We start from the raw sequence: 20,173 nt of genomic DNA, 5'->3' as shown, positions 1-20,173 counted from the left end.
TGATACGAAGGCCTCAGTTTCCTACCAAGTCTTACTTTATAGGTAGCATCATGTGTCCCTATTAATTAGGAAAATTGAAAAAAATTAAGTGGTCATTCCCAGGTTGTCTTGAAATACACGTATGAGGCAGCTCAACCAAATACAGCATGTCAAACCAGTCCTCCAGGAAGGGCCCTCGCTCTTCAGAAGAGTCTGTAATAACGTATGGCTTGGCCAGCGGTGGGAGTCCCTATCAGCTCCAACAGACCAGGTCTTTACCAGGGCCAGGAAGGCACCAAGGTTTTGGGTGTGTGCATGAGAGTATATACAGAAACTGTCACACCCACGTCCCACATACCATGACAGGGTGGAGCCATTTGTTGTCCTCACCTTAATCTTTTCATCATTTTTAGAAATACCATGCTTTGACAGTGCTGGGTCCCTAAGGACACAGTCCAGAAATTCTCAGCAGACCTCAAGGGCACCTTTCCAACAACAGTTCCCTTTATCCGCTCCTCACATCTGGGGATCCTAGACTCCAACCACAGCCACGAATAATATTTATTTCCTTAGGGGAAGCAGGGGTCATGTCTAGCTGTGTCTAATTTCCAAGCCTGTATCCACAAGCCTACGACGCCTACTCATAGTACCTTCTTTTGGCATTTTCTCAAGCTGTACAAAGCGGTCAGGGAATTTGGATTAATAAATGACTATATTGCTACTTTCCGAAGACACAGTAGAAAAAACAGCACTCAATATGGTCTTGAACAACATTTAATCTCTCTAGGCTTTGGGGTTGAGCCTCTGATGGTGACTCCTGATCCACAGGGTGCTGTGTAGACGTACAGAAGCACTGCTTCAGGGAGGCAGCGTGCAGCATGGAATGAGGAGCCAGGGTCCCGGCTCTGTCGCTGAATGGCAGAGTGACCGCAGATGACTCCCTTCCCTTCCCCAACAGCGTGGGTCACAAGAGTCTTGTCTCTAAGATTCCTCCCAGCTCTGATATTCTGTGAGTGACTAGCAGAGAATGTATGGTTTTGCCTTCCCATAGAAACTGAAAAAAAATCTATGTGCAGTAGCATAGGTAAGGCCTCAAACAGTTCTTTGGTATTTATAAAGTCTCTGGGCTCAGACTCCCATCTCACTGTTGGCCCGGCCCTGGGGTCAGTCACATGCAGGCTGAGAGTGGGAGCGGAAGAATAGGAATGTCCCCGGCAGGGGCCACCGCACGGTTTATTATTATAAATGCATCAAGCCCGTGGACAGGGGTCCTTCCCAGTGGCCGTGTGCTGTGCGGTCACCCATCTTGCCTTCGCAGGCCAACCAGAGCACTTCTGTTCTCAGTCAATGGACAGTTTTAGCTACAGGGACGCGCCCTAACCTTGGGACCCGGGTGTCCAGAAGTCCAGAACCAAGGGACGAGCCAGTCCCCTTCCATGCAGGGATTCTGGGGGACCCACATTTCACATGACACTGCATTTGCCTAATGTCCCCAGCACATCCATTGTCTCAGCTGACATTTTATTCCTCAGACTCAGCCCCCCCCCCCCCACCTTCTCCCCTTAGTTCTGGCTGGGCTGAACCCTACCCAGTGGAAGAAAATCTCCAACACAAGCAGAACTCTGAGCAATGACTCCTTGTGTCATATAAATAGCTTCAATGATATATACAGCCTATAGTACATGGACACACACACACACACACACACACACACCGTCTTGTGGAAATCATCTTCAGGATGATTTGGGCAGGCACTCAGTGACACAACCGCTCTGAATACAAACACGTGCGTCCGCTGGAATCCAGTCTCTTCCACCCCTTCGCCTCAGAGAGAGGTGCACGCTGGAGAGAAGCCCACTTTGTCCGAGCCCCGGGCTGTTGGGTGGGAGAGGACCTGAGCCTCCTGTATGGCAGAGGGTGAGACGGGGACGGCGGGGCCATGCTGGTGGCCAGCGACTACTCCTTCAACAGTCCCAGCTTCCTCAGGGCCTCCCTTCGGTGCTCATCCGGGACTCCTTTTGGGGAGATCTTGACACTGACACAGGGGGGTCGAGGCAGCTTGTCACGGCTCTGTCCTTGGAAGGACAGGCGCTTGGTGCTCTGCTCCTGCTCCAGGTCAGCCAATTTGCCCACCTGGATCCCGGCGAAGTCCTTCCCCGTGCCCAGGGAGGCAGGCCGGGGCCTTGAGTTACGCAAGACGCTGGGAGACACCTTGTCCAAGAAGGAGCCCTTACCCAGAGAGGTGCTGGTTTGGGGACTGGGGTCTTTCTCGGCCGAGAGGTAGCTGCTCAGCCCCACACCCGAACGCTCCAGAGTGTTGGACTTGAAGCTCATCTGTCTCAGGCCAGGGACGTTGCTCTCCCGGAGAGTGAGCCCTGAGTCCGCCTTTGCCTGAGCCAGAGGACCACCTGCCCCAGGGGCTTTGGGGATAGGAATCGGCATGGATTTGGCAGCTGGAACCTTGCCTGCAGTGGGCTCCTGGGCAGGAATCAACCCCTTGTCCGGAGAAGAACCCTGAGCTGGAGTCGGAGCCGGAGGCTTCGCTGGAGAAGGTCCCCGAGTGGGAGCGGGAGCCGGAGCCTTCCCTCCGGCAGGCGCAGCGGCTGTGCCCTGAGCAGGCCGCGTCGGCTGAGCCGGGGCCGGGGCTGGAGCCTGGAAGGAGGCCTGGGCATGGGTCTCCTTGAATCGGGTGGAGCTGGTGCGTTTACTTAAGTGGGGGCCAGGTTCATCCTGGTCCTGGGGGAGCCCCAGCTTCTCCAGGGCCTCCCGGCGCGCTTTCTTCTGCTCCTGCAGCGAGGAGGAGGCCAGGCCGGAGTCTCCCGCGGTGGCCTCGGAGTGGCGAGACAACCAGTGGTGGGGCTCACTGTGCAAACTGCTTCGGCTGCTCTTGAGAACGATATTGGGTGGCAGCTTCCGGGGCTTGGGAGCTGTGGAGGGCGCTGGCCGGGCACCGGGGTCCCCCCCTGACGGGATGGGAGCATCTCTGGCTCTCGCGCTCTGAGATGACGCGGCGGGAGGAGGCTGAGGCTGCCCCGGTCCCCCTGTTGAGCCCTCCTCACTGGCTTTTTGGGACATGGCCGCTGAAGGAGTCTCCTTCCTCTCCTGGGGGCTGAGTGACGAATGGAGCCGGGGCGTATGGCTCTGCAGCCCTGGCCTGGGGACGCCCAGGCCGCCTTCCCCACGCTGCTCTGGCTGGCTGTCCTGAAAGGCCTCTGGTGGGGGGATGGGTACTGTGTCCAACCCAAGGGCAGGTGTCAGGGGGCCGGCCGGAGCCTGGCTGGGCTCACCGCTTTGGCCAGCCTGCTCTCTCTTGGGCTCTGGGACAAGCCCCTCAGGTTCCCCCGGGATGTGGCTATTCGTCCGAGTGGTGTTTTCCCCGGGGTTCCGCTTCCTGCTGATGTGGATATTTCTGGGGAGGCTATGGGAGCCAGACCTGAGGCCCAGGCCTTCGGGTTCAGGCAGATGGGGTGAGCTGGACTGAGTCCCTGTCCTTGGCTCCGGTCCTTGTGGGACGATCTTCTCCCCTGGATATCCTGTGAGGGCCCAGGAGAACGGGCAAAGAACAGTGGACAGAGGTGAGAACCCTGCTGCCCGGGGCAAAGCTAATACCTCCCGAACTCTGGTCTCCACTTAGCAGTGGGTTTTGTTTTGGGTTGATTCTTTGCTCTTAAAGGAGCCGCCCTGTTGCATGGCTATCATTCACACTGACAGATCGATCTGAGCAGGTTCCCTTCAACCTAGGATTACTTTTTCACAATGGTTGGCGAAAGAGCAGCCTCCTATAACTCCAGGTCCTTGACTCGGGCTCCTTCTAAGCTTCTACAGAAGCACCAGGGTGGGGGAGAGATTCCCTCTAGCTATCTCGGGGCTCCCAAGCAACTGAGTCCATGAACAGCAGATTTGCTCTTGATTTGACCAGACTTCCGCCTTCCTCCACCTTCACTTTCTATAAACACGTGAATGGCTCTGGAATGGCCACAGCCGTCCCCACACGAGTGAGCGACATGGGCTCTTTCCTTCCAGCAGGTGCATTAGGCCCACGGACCAGGGAATCAGTCTCAGGGAGCAGTGAAGCCTTTGTCCCCAGTTACACCTCTATCTCCATGGAGGTTCTAACACACTGTCAGTAAATATTTGCTAAACGAATAAATCAATGATTGCAATCCTGATAGCAGTGGGGCTGTCTTCAGGAGTAAAGTGCCCCCCTCACTCTGGGACATATGGCCCCACCCTCATGGCCACACTCATGTGCCATCCTGTCCCCCTTCTACTGAGCCTCAACACCACTGGCTTTCCACCCCCTCTCACAAGAGCCTCGAGGTGCCACCCACTGAAGTTCAGGGGGCCCTTCCCCCTTATCTCTTGCAGCCTCATCCTCCTGGAGCATCCAGATTAGCTCTCCAGACTCACTTCGTGTCCCCAGAGCAACCATCCACCCTTCTCTGAACCCCTCCCATGAACCTCTGCGGTCATGTCTTTTCAGCATTTCTGCGAGAGAACGGGAGCTAGCCAAACCCTTTTCCCTCCCAGGCCTCTGAGACTTCAGAGAAAGACAGAGGACGCCGGCTTGTCCGCAGTCTCTCCTCTGCGGGACATGGCTTATTTCTAGCCAGGGGCGTGGAGAGGAGTGCTGTCGTTCCTTCTGCCTATGACCTTCAGAGGAGAGGGCAAACAGGGTGCAAAGCAGCCACAAGAATGTCCTGGCTTTCTGGGTTTGTTAGCGGTGCCACCCCAGATGGTCTCTCTTACCCTGAGGGGCAGGCTGGGTGACAGGCAGGGCTCGGGGGCCGCGGGGAGCTGTGTCCTGTTCAGACTCGTCAGTGGACAGTCCGCTGTCAGCCTCAGTGTCCAGTGAGCCGATGGTCTCCTCCAGGAAGAGCAGACACTCCTTCTCTTCTGCGGACAGGAAGTCGTAGCTGCCGTCACTCTGGAATGAGGCGTGGAGGACAGAGAGAGAGGGAGAGAGGGAGCTGTGAGAGGGAGCTCCGCAGAAACTGGTGGGGCTGAGAACCACCCTGTGTCTGGAAGGAATGCTGAAGGGCTGGAAACCTTTCCAGGAGGCGACTCCGCAAGTTTGCGGGAGTTGTCTGTCTCCTGAGAAACTGCGAGCACCGGACAGGGAGGAGACTGGCGGCTGTGGGCCCACCAGCGCCCAGTGCTGGGCAGGCAGATGGCAGCTGGCCTTTTCCACCCAGTCCTGGGTGGGATGCTTAGGGGAACAGATCAGAAGCAGTCCCGGGTTCTGATTCTAGTTCCTGTGTGTGACCGGCACAAGCATATCCCTCTACGTGTCTCCGATTTAGCTCTGAATTACATGGGTAACATAATGACTTGACCTTAAACTTCAATGGTATTAACTTGTCAGAGTACTTTTGCACACTTGATCTGGTATGTCAAGGACAGTATAAGGACAAACAAGAAACACAGCCAGCCACTGGCTATTAGGCCAGTGGCAACAGTGGTATGAGTAGCCACAGATAAATTTACCAAATAATTTACACTTGACTTTGAAATGCATTCCATACAGGATTTTTTTTTCCTTTGTGTATTTACTTTCTTGATGGCATTTGGCTCTGGCTAACATTCAAATAAGTGTGCATTTCTTAAGCAAATATTAACTAGAGGTGGGTAGGGTGGAGAAACCGGACGGGTATGGGAGGAGGGGAAAGGAACTTAGTGTGAAATATCAAGTAGATATTAAAGTAAATAACCGTCATGATGAAAAAGCACATAGGGGTATTTGGGGAAAAGTGTTACGGCCCTTTTAAATGGTTGCTGCCCATGGTCAGCAAGGCCAGGAAGATCCATAGGATAGTTGCTCTCTAAAGTTGAAGGTTGAAGGGAAAACCAAAAGGGCAAATGGAAATGTAAGAAATTTGGCCTGAGTTCCCTCCTGGCATCTATCTCATCCCTCTTCCTAATATTTAAGATACTTCAGAGTTATATATTCTCCAGACCCACTCAGATGGCCAGGAAAGATTTGAGACAGCTCTAAAGATACCCTAGGAGATGGTTGTTGGAATAACCCCACCAGTTCCCCTGACTCCTTAAAGGGCCATCTGGCAGGCCGACCTGTCAGAGGAAGCTACAAATGTAGCCCGTGGAAGCCCTGAAGCCGATTCCAGGGGTTCCCTGAACAAAATCTTCTTTACGGCCCTCTTCTTCCCAAAATAGCTTTGCCAAAGATAAACCAACTCTGAATTTCTCCTTTGTGGAGGATTCACCTTGCAGATCTTTAATCCGTGCCACACTCTGTGTCCAGTAGTATGTAACTGCTCGTATTGGCCTCAGCCTAACAGAAACAGAAAGATGTCTCTGTGGTCCCACCATCTCAGGTCAACAAGAAATTATATACGGACTGCCCACGCTTTGGATTGTGTGTGTGTATGTGTGTGTGTGTGTGTGTGTGTGTGCGCTGCTTTCTCTACTCCATTTTTACATATCAAAACTCACTGGCTATATTAAAAGTCCTTGACATTTGGTAGAGATCTTCAGCATCCTTAAATTTTCAAGTACCTCTGTAGGATATAGAGCAATAAAGTATAAATTCTCAAGGGTTATTAGGTTATTAGGTATACAATGAACACCAACAGTAAAGGAATGTTTCCATTTGGATGTAGGGCAGATGTACTCTTTCGCACCAGCCTTACAACAACCTTGACTTAAATTCATCCCCAGAAAAATTACAATTTGTTACCTGCCACTCACAAACAGTTAGACACGATGACTTTGGGCGATTCTGAATCGATGCTCCTGGATAAGGCTATTTCTTTTCTACTTAGAGGCGTGTGCTGAGTGTTTTGTGTTTCACACGCATCTCGTTCACTCCCCCCACCCCCCGGAGGACTCGGTGTTTACCTTATATCCCACCTTAAAATGGAGGAGACTGAAGGTTACAGAAATTCAATAATTTGCCCAAGGCCATAGAGCTTATAGATCGAGAACTCAGACCGGCTTGGCTCCAGAACCCAGGCTCCTAATTACTCTGTCCTCTGTGATCTTGGTAAAAGATTGAAGGCACCCTGCTGGCTGCAGGGAGGCTTCAGGAATGTGAGTGCTATGGTATCTACCCTCTGCTTTCCACCAGGACCTCAGATCACTGGCCCTCGCTCTCACCTCAACTTAGCCCCCCAGCCCCCGTGAATGAAAGCTGGGAGCAAGTCTCATCTCATTGCACTTTGGGACTGTCCCACCCTTTCTCTCGAGAACCTGGGTGACTCAAAGGCAGAAATACCAACCGGTGTGATTCACTCTCTGACAAGGAAGATGAAAGCGAAGGAGCAGCCAGGCGGGCGGTGGGCAGGGCGGGGCGGGGCGGGGCGGGCGTGCAGACAGAAGCAGGGGGGGCGGGCTGCAAGGCGGAGAGTACGTACAGATCCAGAGCGGGTGGACACGGTGCTCATGATGCTGTCGCAGCTGCCGATGCGGGTCACGGGTTCTGAGCCAGGCCCCGCTGGCCACAGCTCGCTCCTGGGCATCGCCTGAAGCAAGGTGCAGGGGCGGTGAGAGGGGCTCCCAGAGGGGAAGTGAAGGGAAGTGAAGAATGTCCCAAGCCGGCCTGAAAAGACAAGAATCAAAGCCACGTGTGAGCCGGGCCAGGCTCTGCCCAGGCCCCCGGGGCGCGGCGGCAGGGACACCAAGCAAGCAGAGAGCTGGAAGGGGCCGTGCACGGCGGTTCCCCACACCTCCCCGCCTGCGTGGAAGGACGCAGAAGCGGGCTCACACACATGCAGGAGGACGGGCTCAGCAGGTGCAGAAGCAGTCTAGTCAGAGAGGGAACTCCACACTTGTCTTAGCTGCTTTTTTTCTCTGCGTCGGGGAGCTTAGGCTACATTTCCAGGACCACAAGCAATAAATAGGAAGGGGTTCATAACGTGGGTTCTGGAGGAAGTCAGATCTGGATTCAAATCCCGCTTGCATTTACAGTTATGTGACTTGAGGCAAATTACTCTTCGACTCGGTTTTTCTCATTAGGTAGGGTTAACGCAAGGATTACATGAGAACAGTTTGCGCAGCTTAGTTGGAAGTAAATGCTCGATGAATAAAGGACTAACTGCTACTGTTCTTGTCATAAGAAAAAGACAAGGTCCTTCGAGGATCAAAGTAAACTGACGTAAGGGAACAAGAGTTTAGAAAAGAAGGGTTTGGGTTACGTGGGGGAGAAGGAACGGGGCCCTCAACGACACCAACCGCATAGGGTTGTCACGGACATATACTGAGATACTTCACGTAAAACACTGTGCAGTAACTGTTAGCTGCTGTCATAGCCAATATCATCAACAGCCCCTGCCACCAGGGCCACCATCATCTCCCTGGTCTGGGAGCCTCTTATGTAACTCACACAGGTTGATACAAACCCAGTTTCCCTCTTGTGTACCACCCACTCTGAGGCTGCACTTATTTCCAGCAAGGTTGCCTAATCTTTGTCAAATAAACGAGAGAAATGGCCTGTGTAGCTTCCTCCCAATTCCAACTCTTAGGGAAAAAGAGTTTCAAATTCACTCTGCCAATAGTAAGAGCAAAGGAAGGCGGTACCATTTTCCTTCTTAAAATCGCAAAGTCTGGAAAGGCCAGATGGGGCTCTCCTATGCTGAAATAAAATTCTGGAAAAATTAAGTTTAAAAGCCAGTTCCAAGGTCAGATAGGGAGTTTGGAGAGAGCTAGGATTAGAATCTATATTTTTCCTGTGACACCATTTTATATTTTCTATCACCTTTTCTACTCCCCACCCCTCTCCCCCTTTACTAAGTAAAATGTCATAGAAAAAAATGTGTTCAATTGGAGATCTTGGGACCCGGGGTTTGGATTCCAGGGAGGTTGTCTCTTTGGCCTCTACCCATAACCTCTTCCACTGCCAAGTCAGGTTTGGGCTGTGCTGGGTGAGTCAGCTGCCAATGCTGTAGAGCTGACCAGCACAAGGCCGATTTGGGGGGAAGGTCTGCAAATGGGACAGGTAGGGAGGGGCAGGACAACGGGGAAAGAAGAGGAAAAAATCCCAATGAGCCAGACACACGGAGTTCATAAGGGTCCAGAGCCTCTCAGGAGATAGGGACAGGACCACAGGGGACAGACACACCAAAGGAGCCCAGTGATAAATCAGCATTGGGTAAGATAGCTCTTCAGTCTTCTTCATGACGTTTCTTTCCCAATACCCAGAACCCCAAAGACAGAAACATGAGGAGTCACGTGGATGAAGTTCAGTCTCCTCAGCTATCCATTCCATTCATGACAGCTTAGATTCAGAGGATACTAACTCATCCCTAACATTCTGTAGGGCTGAGGCCATTATAGCAAAAGAGATCCATTTCTCATAAGCTTAGGCACACAGAAGGCACTCGAAAAATGCTGGATGAATAAACTTGCCATCTGTTCTAGCATCTGTTGAGTTAAGCTGTTGGAAGACCACTTTTTTTGTTGTTGTTTTTGCTCTATTATTACAGACTCTTTCTTAAGTAGTTTATTTCCCTGAGAATATACGACTCAGTGGAATTTGGGCAATGCCTTCAGCTAAACTAACATTCATGAGCACCTAACAGGGATGGGGCAAGCAACACTTTATAAGACAAAGGCATTGCTTCCAAGCAGTCAGTGTAAATCCAAGGGTCTAGGTTTGGGCTCCAGTTTTATCAACATTGGAGCAATAAATATTAGTACTGTATTAATCGCTGTAGTTAATATAATGTTCTCTGTGAACGGGTGACCAGATGATGCCTCTGCCTTTCAAAGACAATTACCACCCTGTTCTTCCAAGTACTCTTCAGACTTTATGATGGATTGCTAGCCTCTCCTTCCTCCCAGGGCAACCCATCACACTTTCATTTTGGAACTAAGGATAGCCTACAGTAGCTGGGAGGGAGAGAAACAATATGAATGGCACTGCTTCAAAAACAAAACAAAACAAAAACATGGTCTAGCTTACACTTTCAGATATGCCTATTAGATCTTCCAAATAGCCCGATAACTTAGGCAACATGCGGTATTTTCTTCTTTGACAGATGACAAATCTGGGTCTCTTTCTACTGGTGTCTCCTAAGGGAAGTAGCGAATGACCTACAACTGCATATACAGGGCAGCCTGTGGATCCCGGTCCCTCCAGAAGGCATCTCGGAGATGGCAAGAGGGCCACGTTGTACCTGAAGAAGGGCCATTGGCTTCCCCTGACTAAACACTAAAAGCCCTAAGATCACCTTTCTCCTTTTACTTCACACCTGAAACCCTCTAAATTATCTGGTTCAGCTTTGTGCTTCCAGGCAAGCTTTTTTGGCCCAACAACAGATGTTTCCAGAGTAAACAAATGCCACCAAATGCCCCTGGAGATCGTGGCATCGGGCACAGTGTAATCACCACAGAGGTGAATCTGAGCCTGAAACCAAAGTCGGATGAGTGCTCGCATCCCGGCTCCGCACCTAGTTTTCTGATCCAAAGAACATAGACTGTAAGAGTCTTCTCTTCTTCTCCCCCTTCCACTCTCTCTCTCAGCACTCTGGCCTGACCTGGATGCTGCATTTCTATCCACCAACTTTACAACCTTGAAACTTGGGGGCTCTTTCAGGGCAGCCATCGAAACTTGAGGTATTTCGACCTGATAAGAAGCCTGAGAAACAAGCAAAACGCTCAGGGTGAGAGTTTGGTATCTTTTGACCCTTGACCTCTTTGGGGGATCTGAGAGGAGGAGGAAATGGGTGAAGGACATATGCACAGCCTATAGTCAGGGCCACTCAGGCAAAAGCATGTTAAATATTAACTGCTCCACTGAAACCGGCCAAGTCTTGGAGGAGAGTAAATAAATAGCATTTGGAGTTCTGGCATGGGGCAGGGGCCGGGCTCCAGCCCCATTCCTGTTTGGCTTCTCTGTACCTTCTAAACAGACGCAAGGCCCCCTTGTCACCCTCCTCCCGTGAGCCCAGCTCCGTATCCTCCAAGAGCTCAACCTCTCTCCCCACTGGTCAAAGAGATTTCCTATTTCTTTTTTTTTTTTTAATTTTTTTTTAACGTTTATTTATTTTTGAGAGAGGGAGAGAGACAGAGCATGGGGGGGGGGGGCAGAGAAAGAGGGAGACACAGAATCGGAAGCAGGCTCAGAGCCCGACGCGGGGCTCGAACTCACAGACTGTGAGATCATGACCGGAGCCGAAGTCGGACGCTTAACCGACGGAGCCACCCAGGCACCCCAAGATTACCTATTTCTTTCAGAACAAGTATCTCTCCTTTTTGCCGACTATCCAGAAATATGCCTCGGGCTGAGGAACATCCTAAGAAAAACACCAGGAAGGACTAAAAGCTGCCCTGTGTGTACGTCCTTCTCCGTGAGCACATGGGCAAGTTTCCGAGTGTGTTTAGTCAACGTTAGAATCTCCTATTTCACAGATGGGTTTCAGGAAAAGGTGGGTCGAAATATCTTCTGCACAGAAGAGCTCTGTCTGACACTTAGAGGCTATCTTGTCACCGACAAGTTCACCATCTGCGGCAGCCCTCGGTCAATGAGTTTGGGGGGCTGGTCCCGCGGTGTGGGCTAAGCTGAAACCAAGCGCCAGTTGCCAGGACTGGAAACCCACTATATTTGCTCAGGGCTTGTATGTGCCAGGCCCTGGGAGCCTGGTGCTGGGGTCTCCCCACTTTGCTCTTTCCTGCAGCAGGAGGAAAAGAGGCAAAGTTAGGGACCAGGACATTAGCCCCCTCCCCTCCCCGAGGTGGATAAAGCTACTCTGAACTGACCTCTACAGGTGAGCCTGCCACACAGACCGTCACCTGAAGGAGGACCACCGTAGGGGTCTGGCTCTTCTTTGTGGACTCAGCCACACTACTCTGGCCTGAGCCCCCCGGAGAACTCCCGCCCGACTCGAGGTACTACTGTGAAATATTATTAATGTGGGTGAGGCCCCGGCACAGCGGGTGAGGAGCTTTGTGTTTGTCAGTCTCTGTGTCTAATAGCAGGCAAAGTCGGAAAATTGAGTCGAATCCAAAGAGACTCCGTTCTGCAACCAGGTTATTCATGGGTTTTCCAAAGGCGAACTGGTAGTCCGAGGTGGAGTTTTCCCAGCCTCACATCCCCTTACACACAGCCGAGCGCAGCTCACACCTTTACACACGTCCACAGAGAGGTCCATTGCCACGCTACCATAATTGCACACACACACACAGCACCCTTGATTGAACTATAGACATTGAGTTGATAGAACCATGGGCAAATTTCCTGTTATAAACGCAACGGAGAAACCATGGCACTCTTCTCCCCTGGGTGATCCCCCATTTTGACTCCCTGTGCTCCCAACTATTCCTTTCCAAAATCACAGCTCAATTTCAGTTGGTCAGAGATGGAAATCTGCAAAACAAACCCATTTTATTTCCTTGTCGTCTGCAAAATATGCTTATCCAACCTAAACAGGCAGATGGAAACAAACAAACAAAAAAATGCATCCGAGCCCGGGTCTCTCATGAAAACAGTCCCATCTGCAGAAGCTACCAGCTTACTCTGTGATTGCAGAGTGGGCTCAGAGAGTTAAGGAACAGAGAGGGAAGCCCCCTAGCTTCCCTCTATACAGGGCTCCGCACATCCTGTGGCCCTGACTTTCCACGAAGCACCCCTTCTTGCTGCAGAATAAGCAATAGTTGGTTAGTGATTAACTCACCTTCACTGGAGGAGGGGCTGAAGAGAAGAAAGGAAGACCCTTTTATTTCAAAGGGCAGAGACGGAGACAGAGACTGCCTCCCCTGCCTTCCACTGTTTTCTTCTTTTGACCTCCTCCAGACTTACCTGGACAGGTAAATGCTTCATCAGTGCTACCCCACCCCACCCTGCCACTGACTCACAGCCAATCCCGGCAGCTTTCCCTCCCTACTTCTCATTCCAGCTGTTTGGGGAGGGAGGGTGTGGGAGGGGAATGGGCGGGACTCTCCCCCCCCTTCCCTCCGCTCCGTAGCCAATCATCTCTTGCCCTCCCCTTCCCCGGTTAGAGCCAATAAAGAGACCTTTAAAAAAAAACAGGGGGGGAGGAAGAAAAAAAAAAAAAGAAATAGGAGGGCTGGAAGGAGAAGACTCCTTTGGGCTGAGACTGGAAGAGGAGAGTTGGCCGGGAGGGAGTAGGCAAAAGATACTATTTTAAAATTTGACTGTAAAGAAACACAGACAGGCGGTATGCTTTTCTATGTCTGTTTGAAACTTGGTTTTCTATCTAGAGCTGCCTTCCTTCACTGGCGGGGCAAGGATTCCCCTGAATTCTCCAAGTTAAGATCCACTGTGGCCAGTTTTGTTAGTAGCTTTTCTAGTTGTTCGCAAGCACTTTTGCTCTCAAGCCTTCTCCTAGCAGCTCTTACTACTAGCCCCTGTCCTCAGGACTGCTGGAAAAGGTGACTGAGCCTAGGGGTGCTGGAGCGGAGACACCCTTGCCCCACTGTTTGGCAATGAGCTTCTTGACCTCATTTATTTCTGGGGGGCGTGAAGTCACTTTCTCTCCCAAGGCGGTCCCTTTCCTGAGGAAAAAGTGACTGGATGGCCTCGAAGGAGGGAACATGCATGCTGTCATTTGGGTCTCTGATCTCTTTTGGCTGTGCCTGAAAGGTGGCAATGAATATTAAGAAATGAAAACAAAACAAGCTACCAGCCAGCTTAGCAACCTGTCTCCTTCCATAGGCAGATTCCTTGCATCTGCTGTTAAAACAACCTGAGGAGAATAGGGAGATGGGAGTAGGTGGAAGAAATCACGGCTTTCAGGAAAAAACTTCCCCCCAGGTATGGAGGCCACTTTTACCAGAAAGGACTTTTTTTTTTGCCTGGAAGCTGGTTTTTCCTGGATATAGGCCATCCTTGATGCCAAAAGGGCAGGGAGAAAAATTAAAATCAATGCACGTAATGATCGCCAACATTTATTGAGCAATTGCTGTGTACTAGGGATTATGCTGTGCTACGTGTGTTCGTGCATTATTCCATGCAACCTTTATTTCAACTTCGAAAAAGTAGGCGCCATTAGTATCCAAATTTTACAGGGAGGTTAAATAACTTGCACAAGATCATGTAGCCAGGAGGCAGCAGAGCGGGGATTTCAATTCAGGCATTACGACGCCAAGCTTGCCATGCATCAGTATAATGCTAGTCAGCCTCCGTTTTGGACAAATTCCCAAGTGGGAAACGTGAAATACACAGATAATTTGCAGGTCTAATTCTAACAATTAGATTAAAGCTTTCCCATCTCATTTCTGTCTTGTAGCCATTCACACCTTTTATTAAAAAGATGACGCATGGCTTTCATCTTTTCTCTTCCTGTAATCGTGGTTGGGTAGGAAATAAGAAGTACAGGGGCCAAGAGAGAGGAGAAATGGGGCAGGACTAGTCGAGGAGGAAGGAGGACCGAGGAAGCCTGGGATAACCAATGCACTATCACAACTGAACGAGCTAACTGAGCATTTAAGGGTGATGACCTCTCTTTGTGGTGTGTCACGTAAACATGTATGATGTCACAGGAGTAACCAAACAGGAAAGGCAGCTGCACATCAGGGGTTCAGTGCAACGAGAGTCACACCCATGGATGGAATCGCTGAAGTTGACCCAGCTTCATACGTGTGTGATTTGAACATTTGCTAGAAAAATGAATTTGACTTATGAGCATTAACTTCAAAGATGATAGCAGGCACCGTCTTGCTTGTGAACAGTTTTTCAGTTTATAATAAAATTAGTATTTGGGGCGCCTGGGTGGCTCAGTCGGTTGAGCATCCGACTTCGGCTCAGGTCATGATCTCGCGGTCTGTGAGTTCGAGCCCCGGCGTCGGTCTCTGGGCTGACGGCTCAGAGCCTGGAGCCTGCTTCGGATTCTGCGTCTCCCTCTCTCTGACCCTCCTCCGCTCATGCTCTGTCTCTCTCTCTGTCAAAAATAAATAAAACGTTTAAAAACATTTAAAATTAGTATAATAGGAAGGACTCATCTTTTCACAGGTAGAAGTAGGAACATAGATAAAATGATCGTTCTGTTCCTCTCTTTCCTTTTAGACATGTCTTATTGAAAATTATGAAATATTTCCAATACCTTGGCATGACAAACACCATTGTACCAACACCCAGTTCAAGAAATAAAATGTTATAGTTGAAGTTACTTACATACTTTGCCCCTCCCTTTCCTCCTACCTCCTCAAAACACACATATGCCCCTGCTGAAATGAACCGCTGTCCTGAATTTGGTATTCCTCATTCTCTCTATCTTTAAGTGTCTTACCCTGGAATTTTTTTGGTTTGCTTTCTTTGGTTTTGCTTGGAAAAATATCAAGTCTCTAAAGGTTCCAAGAGAGTTGGAAAGGAGGCCTGGACTAGGGGAAAGAGAGTCCTTCAAAATCAGAAACACTTGAAAGACTAAGGCTATGTAGTTGATGTAGGTCATCATTTGAGGAGGAAAGTGTGTAGTTGTTTCTTGTTGAAAAGCAATTGAATTCCTATTTGATGACCTGACCGTGAAATCTAATTACAGCCCAGTTCACCTGACTCATCCATCCTGTATGCTGTTGTGGTGTGTCCATCTCCTTGACTGATACAGGCTAGTTTATGGTTTCCTTTCTCAGTACAACTTCCTACTGAAAGATCTAATTTCCCCTAGACAAGTGCATTTTTCCTACACACACACACGCATACACACACACACACATACACACACACACACGCATGCACACACACACACACACACACACACACACACACACACACTAATTCAAAACCAAAGTTACCAGTCATTGGTTAATCTTTCCTCTTTGGGCCCCTTATAAAGTTGAACTCTCTGCACAATAGCTGTGGATGTCCATTCTAACCATTCATGATACTTATTCATTCACATTATAGTCACATTCTATCAGTGTCTTCCTTTTCCTCTCCAAAGGAATAATGAAGTTACTTTGAACATGTATTACCACCATCCTTAAGAGACACAGGGTACCCACTATATTCATGATATTGAGCATGATACTGTATACTGCGTCTCCGAGTGCTTTCCCAACATATTAGGGAGAGGGAAGCTTTTATTCCTCAAGTAGTAGCAAGAGTTTGCTTTAAAGAGAAAACGGCTGGGGAGAGGTTCAGATGCGGGTGATTATAATTTGGCTATAAGACCAAATTGGAATTGATAGGCCATATTAAGACATCAAATAGATCACCCAGTTCTCACCAAAGTGGTATTAGTGTTAAGCCTAAAATGATTAAAGGGGAACTAAAGGGTGTAATTAAGTGGGTTTGGACGAAGAAATTCTGAAATTAATCATTAAGTAATACTTAGGGGTAGATTTGTTTTTCTTTTTTGAGATCAGTGTCTCTTTGGCCCACCTACCATGGAAATTAGGAGGATTCGGCAGTCCTTTTCCTTCCAGTGCTAATGAAAGTTTGAGGGCTGAAGTCACCTATTAGGATCAGAGAGTGTCAAATCTTAACATGTTCAAAATTGAGCTCATCTTGCTCTCCGTGCCCCCACCAACATGTCCTCTCTCCCCTTTCCCCATGCCAGCTAACTGCATCACCATACCTATTCTCACCCAGGCTCCGTGCTTCATAGCAATCCTCCCTTGTCTCCTGTGAGATCATTGCCGCTCTTCTTCCTCTCTATTCAGCTTCAGGACTGCACAAGTTATAGGGTTGTGGACCACTGAAGATGTGAAGAGACGACAGGAATGTCTTGTTTCACATATTCCATTTTATAGGTGGGTTTATAGATTATGTGGGTGGTTGATCGTCTCAATTCTTGGGTGCAAGTTCATAGTGCTCAGGATTAAATTCAAAGACCCTATGTGACATAGAAAGACCTTCGTGAGCAGGCCCTACGTGCTTCTTCCTGTCACGTAGTCATCTATATTGTTTATTACAGTCAATCTAATATTTCTGAAACTGCCACGCATTCATGCTTCTGAGACTTTTGCACATGTTGTACCCTCTGCTTGGACCCATTCCCATGATGTCCTCCTGGCTTAGTCTTATTTTTCCTTCAAGATTCAACTCAAGTACCATCTTCTTTTGGAATGGGATGTTAGGTGCTGCTTCACTGTAATCTGATGCAGAGCGTACATCTCTGAATTGAACCCACTAGGGTGTAACTGTCCTTTTTCTCACCCTGTAAAATTTGAATTCATGAAGAACATCGAATATTTCTGTGTATAACTCTTCTATTGTCTTACTTATAGTGGTTATATATTAATGCCAAACTGATGATGAACTTTTTGGCAACTGAAGTGCTTTACTTAAGAAAAATGTCCTAAATTTTAAACTTCCCTTTTTTTTTTTGAGATCGTATTGATGGATAACCCATCTATTGCCACGATTTTCTTATTATTTTTTTCTAAATCTTATCTTTTGACATCCTGTTACACTGTGCCTTCCCGTTCCCATCACATTTACAAACCTGCTTTCCTTTGTACTCATTTTCTTCTTCTCTCTTGGGACGACAAAGAAAATGTTTTTCCAATAAAACCCCACCGTCCGCATATGCTCTGGATCTCATCTCATAGACTCTCTACCTTTGCAGTCCTCTCTCTTACATCATCTTTTTGACCTTTCTACTAAAATAATGCCCATCAGCATTCAAATATATGACACTTAGGTGTCTCTGGAGTCAAAATGTCTGATTTGATTCTCTGCTTCTGCATGTAAATAAAATGCTATTGACAGGTGGGCTCTGAGATATGCTATGTTTACTTTTCCATTTCCATTTATCTTTTTTGTCCGTCTACTCTTGCCCACTGTGTAAATCTCCTCTCAATACATTCAGAGGTAGTAGTAGTTTCATCCTGGAGAAACATTTTCCAGAACATTCTGATTTGCTTCCATCTGGATATGTTGTTATCTAGTCTGTTGCATGGCTGTCATGTCATTTTCATATGTGTCTTCATCGTCCTACTGGGAAAAGTCCTTTCACCTCTTCTCTTGTTGGGTTACTTGAATCTCACATCTTCCTCTTTCCTGAGTTAGCTCTCTCAGTTTGATAAAACACATTCTCTAGTCGTTTCCCAAGAAAGAGTGCATAAGATCTTACATGTCTGAAGTATTGCTATTCTAGCCTCTCATTTGATTGTTTGTCAGGGTATAGAATTCTAGATCAGTATTTGATAGATTTTGGTGCTGCTGTTGCAAAGCCCAAAGTATCTATGATTCTAAATCTAAGGCTTTCTCTTTGTTTCCAGTATTCTGAATTTTCATAATGATGTGTGTTGGAGTGAATCTATACTCTGGGTACTCAGTAAATCCAATCTGGAAACTCATGACATTCAGTTCTGGGATATTTTTTTTTTGAATTATTTCTTTGATGAATTCCTATCGTCCACTTTCTCTCTCTCTCTCTGTTGTTTCTTTTTGGAACTTATATAATTTGGATGTTATTGGACACCCTCCTGGACCTCAACTTCTGTTTTGTTTTGCTACTGAGAGATTTTTAAAATGTATTTACAACTTCCTATTGCATTTTCTTTTTGCTATTGTATTTTTAACTTCCAATAATTATTGTTTGTTCTCTGAATTTTTATTACATTTCTTCGAGTTTCATTGATGCAGAATCTTATTACTTTAAGAACATATATAGTGTTAGTGTTTTTCTGCCTCTATAGAATGTTTTCTCCAAGTTACTTTTTTTTTCCTATTTGTTTTGGCTTTTCTGTTTCTTATTAAAGAATATTTTCACATGTCCGATGATTCTTGGCTATCCACTCAAATTCAACAATTTGTCAACAAAAAGATACATTTGAAGCCCTGGCTGGGGCTGGTTGACCATGGACTTCGCTACAGAGCAATCTCATAGGGCCATTTGATTGGAAAATCTCTGATGCCTGTATCTTTACTCTTTTTTGATGGCTTGATTGAAATCCTCAGAGCAGATCCTTCAGAGAAGAGTTTTCCAAAATCCTTCTTGAAGGGCGCAGTTCTGGCAGCTAGCATTCTTGGAGCCTATGGCAGAGGAACGTTGTTGCTCTCAGCATTTAGTATGTAAAAACAACACTTCATCCCCTTAGTTTTAGTACAGAGAGACCCTATTTTACCCTCTCCTGAGAGGGGATGTAGCAAGTTCTTAGTTGTTCTGAGTGGGAGAGAAGATCTGAGAGGTCTTAACTGTTTCTTAACCAGACTCTTCACCCACCTTCCTGATTTTTTTCCCACCCCTGTCTCCAGGGTTACTAATGCCACCAATTCTTGAATTTTTGAGGGCCGGGGCCTCCATGGTAAAAATAGGCTTGCTAGCTTAGGGTCAGCTCTTTCAAATCTGCTAGGTCAGTTACCACTCATCCAACTGCTGGCTAGCTTCCAAAATTTTGTTGCTATCGTTTATCCCACCATCTCTTTGTCCTTCAGACTTTATGCCTTTCAATAAATCTTAATAATAACTATGCATCTCAGAATTGCTGTGAAGATTATGTAAGCTAATATACGAAAAAGGCTCACAACGTTGTAAGTGCTCAACAAATACTATTATAATTATTACCATCATCACTTAAATCGGTCACTGCAGTAGCCTGTTTCTAACTGGTCCTCCACTTCCATTCTTGCCCCTTTCAACCCATTCTCCGAAGAGCAGTTAAAATAACTTGGAGAAACATAAATCTGATGTTTTCCTTAATAGACTTTCATGTCCTATTAAAGTTATACATTGATTTCATTCATTCGTATGTTCATTCACTCAAATATATATTGAATGTCTGCTATGTGTCCAGTACTTTGCTAGGTGCTGAGACTACAATGGTAATAGGGAGAACTGGTCTCTGCCCTTGGACAAACTACTTGGGGACACTCATATAAAATAAACAAGCAAATAATATGTGGCAAGTAGGTATTCAGGTAAGTGCTTAATATAGCTCATAGATGATGCAAATCTGGATCCTTGCTTTCTCCTAAAGTCTTCATCTCAAGTCCCTTTTTTTTTTTTTTTTTCCTGTTTATCACGCTATGGCCAGACTGGCCTGGAAGAGGTTTCCTTTCCTCCTGCAATATAGGGTTTGCAAATGCTATATACCCCCGCTTGGAATGCTCTTCTTACTCCGCAAATGACTAACCCCTATTCATGCTTCAGGTTTCAAATAGTCACTTTGGCCAAAAGACTTTCCCAGATTCACCACTTTGAGTTAGAATTTCCCTGCCCTGTTATTCCCTTCACAGCACCTGTATTTCTATTTCTTTATAGCGCTGTTTGTGGACCCCCCCACCCCCACCCAAATAAACCCAGCACCTAGGGCAGTTCCTGAAACTTAGCAT

General features: G+C 47.8%; 1 protein-coding gene across 2 annotated transcripts; it reads right to left on the bottom strand.

The window, feature by feature from the left end:
• Window positions 1-737: 737 nt before the first annotated feature.
• Window positions 738-18,874, bottom strand: CF1H1orf116 (chromosome F1 C1orf116 homolog). Of its 2 annotated transcripts, XM_060643988.3 has the most exons (5): window positions 16,470-18,874; window positions 16,278-16,347; window positions 7,353-7,537; window positions 4,729-4,906; window positions 738-3,512 (listed from the first exon to the last, which is right to left on the bottom strand). In XM_060643988.3, the coding sequence occupies exons 3-5, from the start codon at window positions 7,455-7,457 to the stop codon at window positions 1,936-1,938; spliced, it is 1,860 nt and encodes a 619-aa protein (XP_060499971.3). In that variant the 5' UTR covers window positions 7,458-7,537; window positions 16,278-16,347; window positions 16,470-18,874; the 3' UTR covers window positions 738-1,935. The 2 variants fall into 2 exon arrangements, with proteins under 2 accessions (XP_060499971.3, XP_060499970.3); XM_060643987.3 differs by lacking the exons at window positions 16,278-16,347; window positions 16,470-18,874 and adding an exon at window positions 12,609-12,817.
• Between the last annotated feature and the right edge of the window lie 1,299 nt (window positions 18,875-20,173).

This window comes from Panthera onca, chromosome F1, assembly GCF_046562875.1.
Source record: "Panthera onca isolate mPanOnc1 chromosome F1, mPanOnc1 haplotype 2, whole genome shotgun sequence".
Lineage (NCBI taxonomy): Eukaryota > Metazoa > Chordata > Mammalia > Carnivora > Felidae > Panthera > Panthera onca.
Note: the sequence above shows the minus strand (reverse complement) of the source record. Positions and strands in the feature narration are given on the sequence as shown.

Excerpts from the sequence above, each read along its gene's own strand:
- CF1H1orf116 (XM_060643988.3), bottom strand. The coding sequence starts at position 7,457 with ATGCCCAGGAGCGAGCTGTGGCCAGCGGGGCCTGGCTCAGAACCCGTG. Across the intron at positions 4,907-7,352 it reads TGTCCACCCGCTCTGGATCT|AGTGACGGCAGCTACGACTT; the intron begins GTACGTACTCTC and ends GCCTCATTCCAG. Across the intron at positions 3,513-4,728 it reads CACCCAGCCTGCCCCTCAGG|GATATCCAGGGGAGAAGATC; the intron begins GTAAGAGAGACC and ends GGGCCCTCACAG.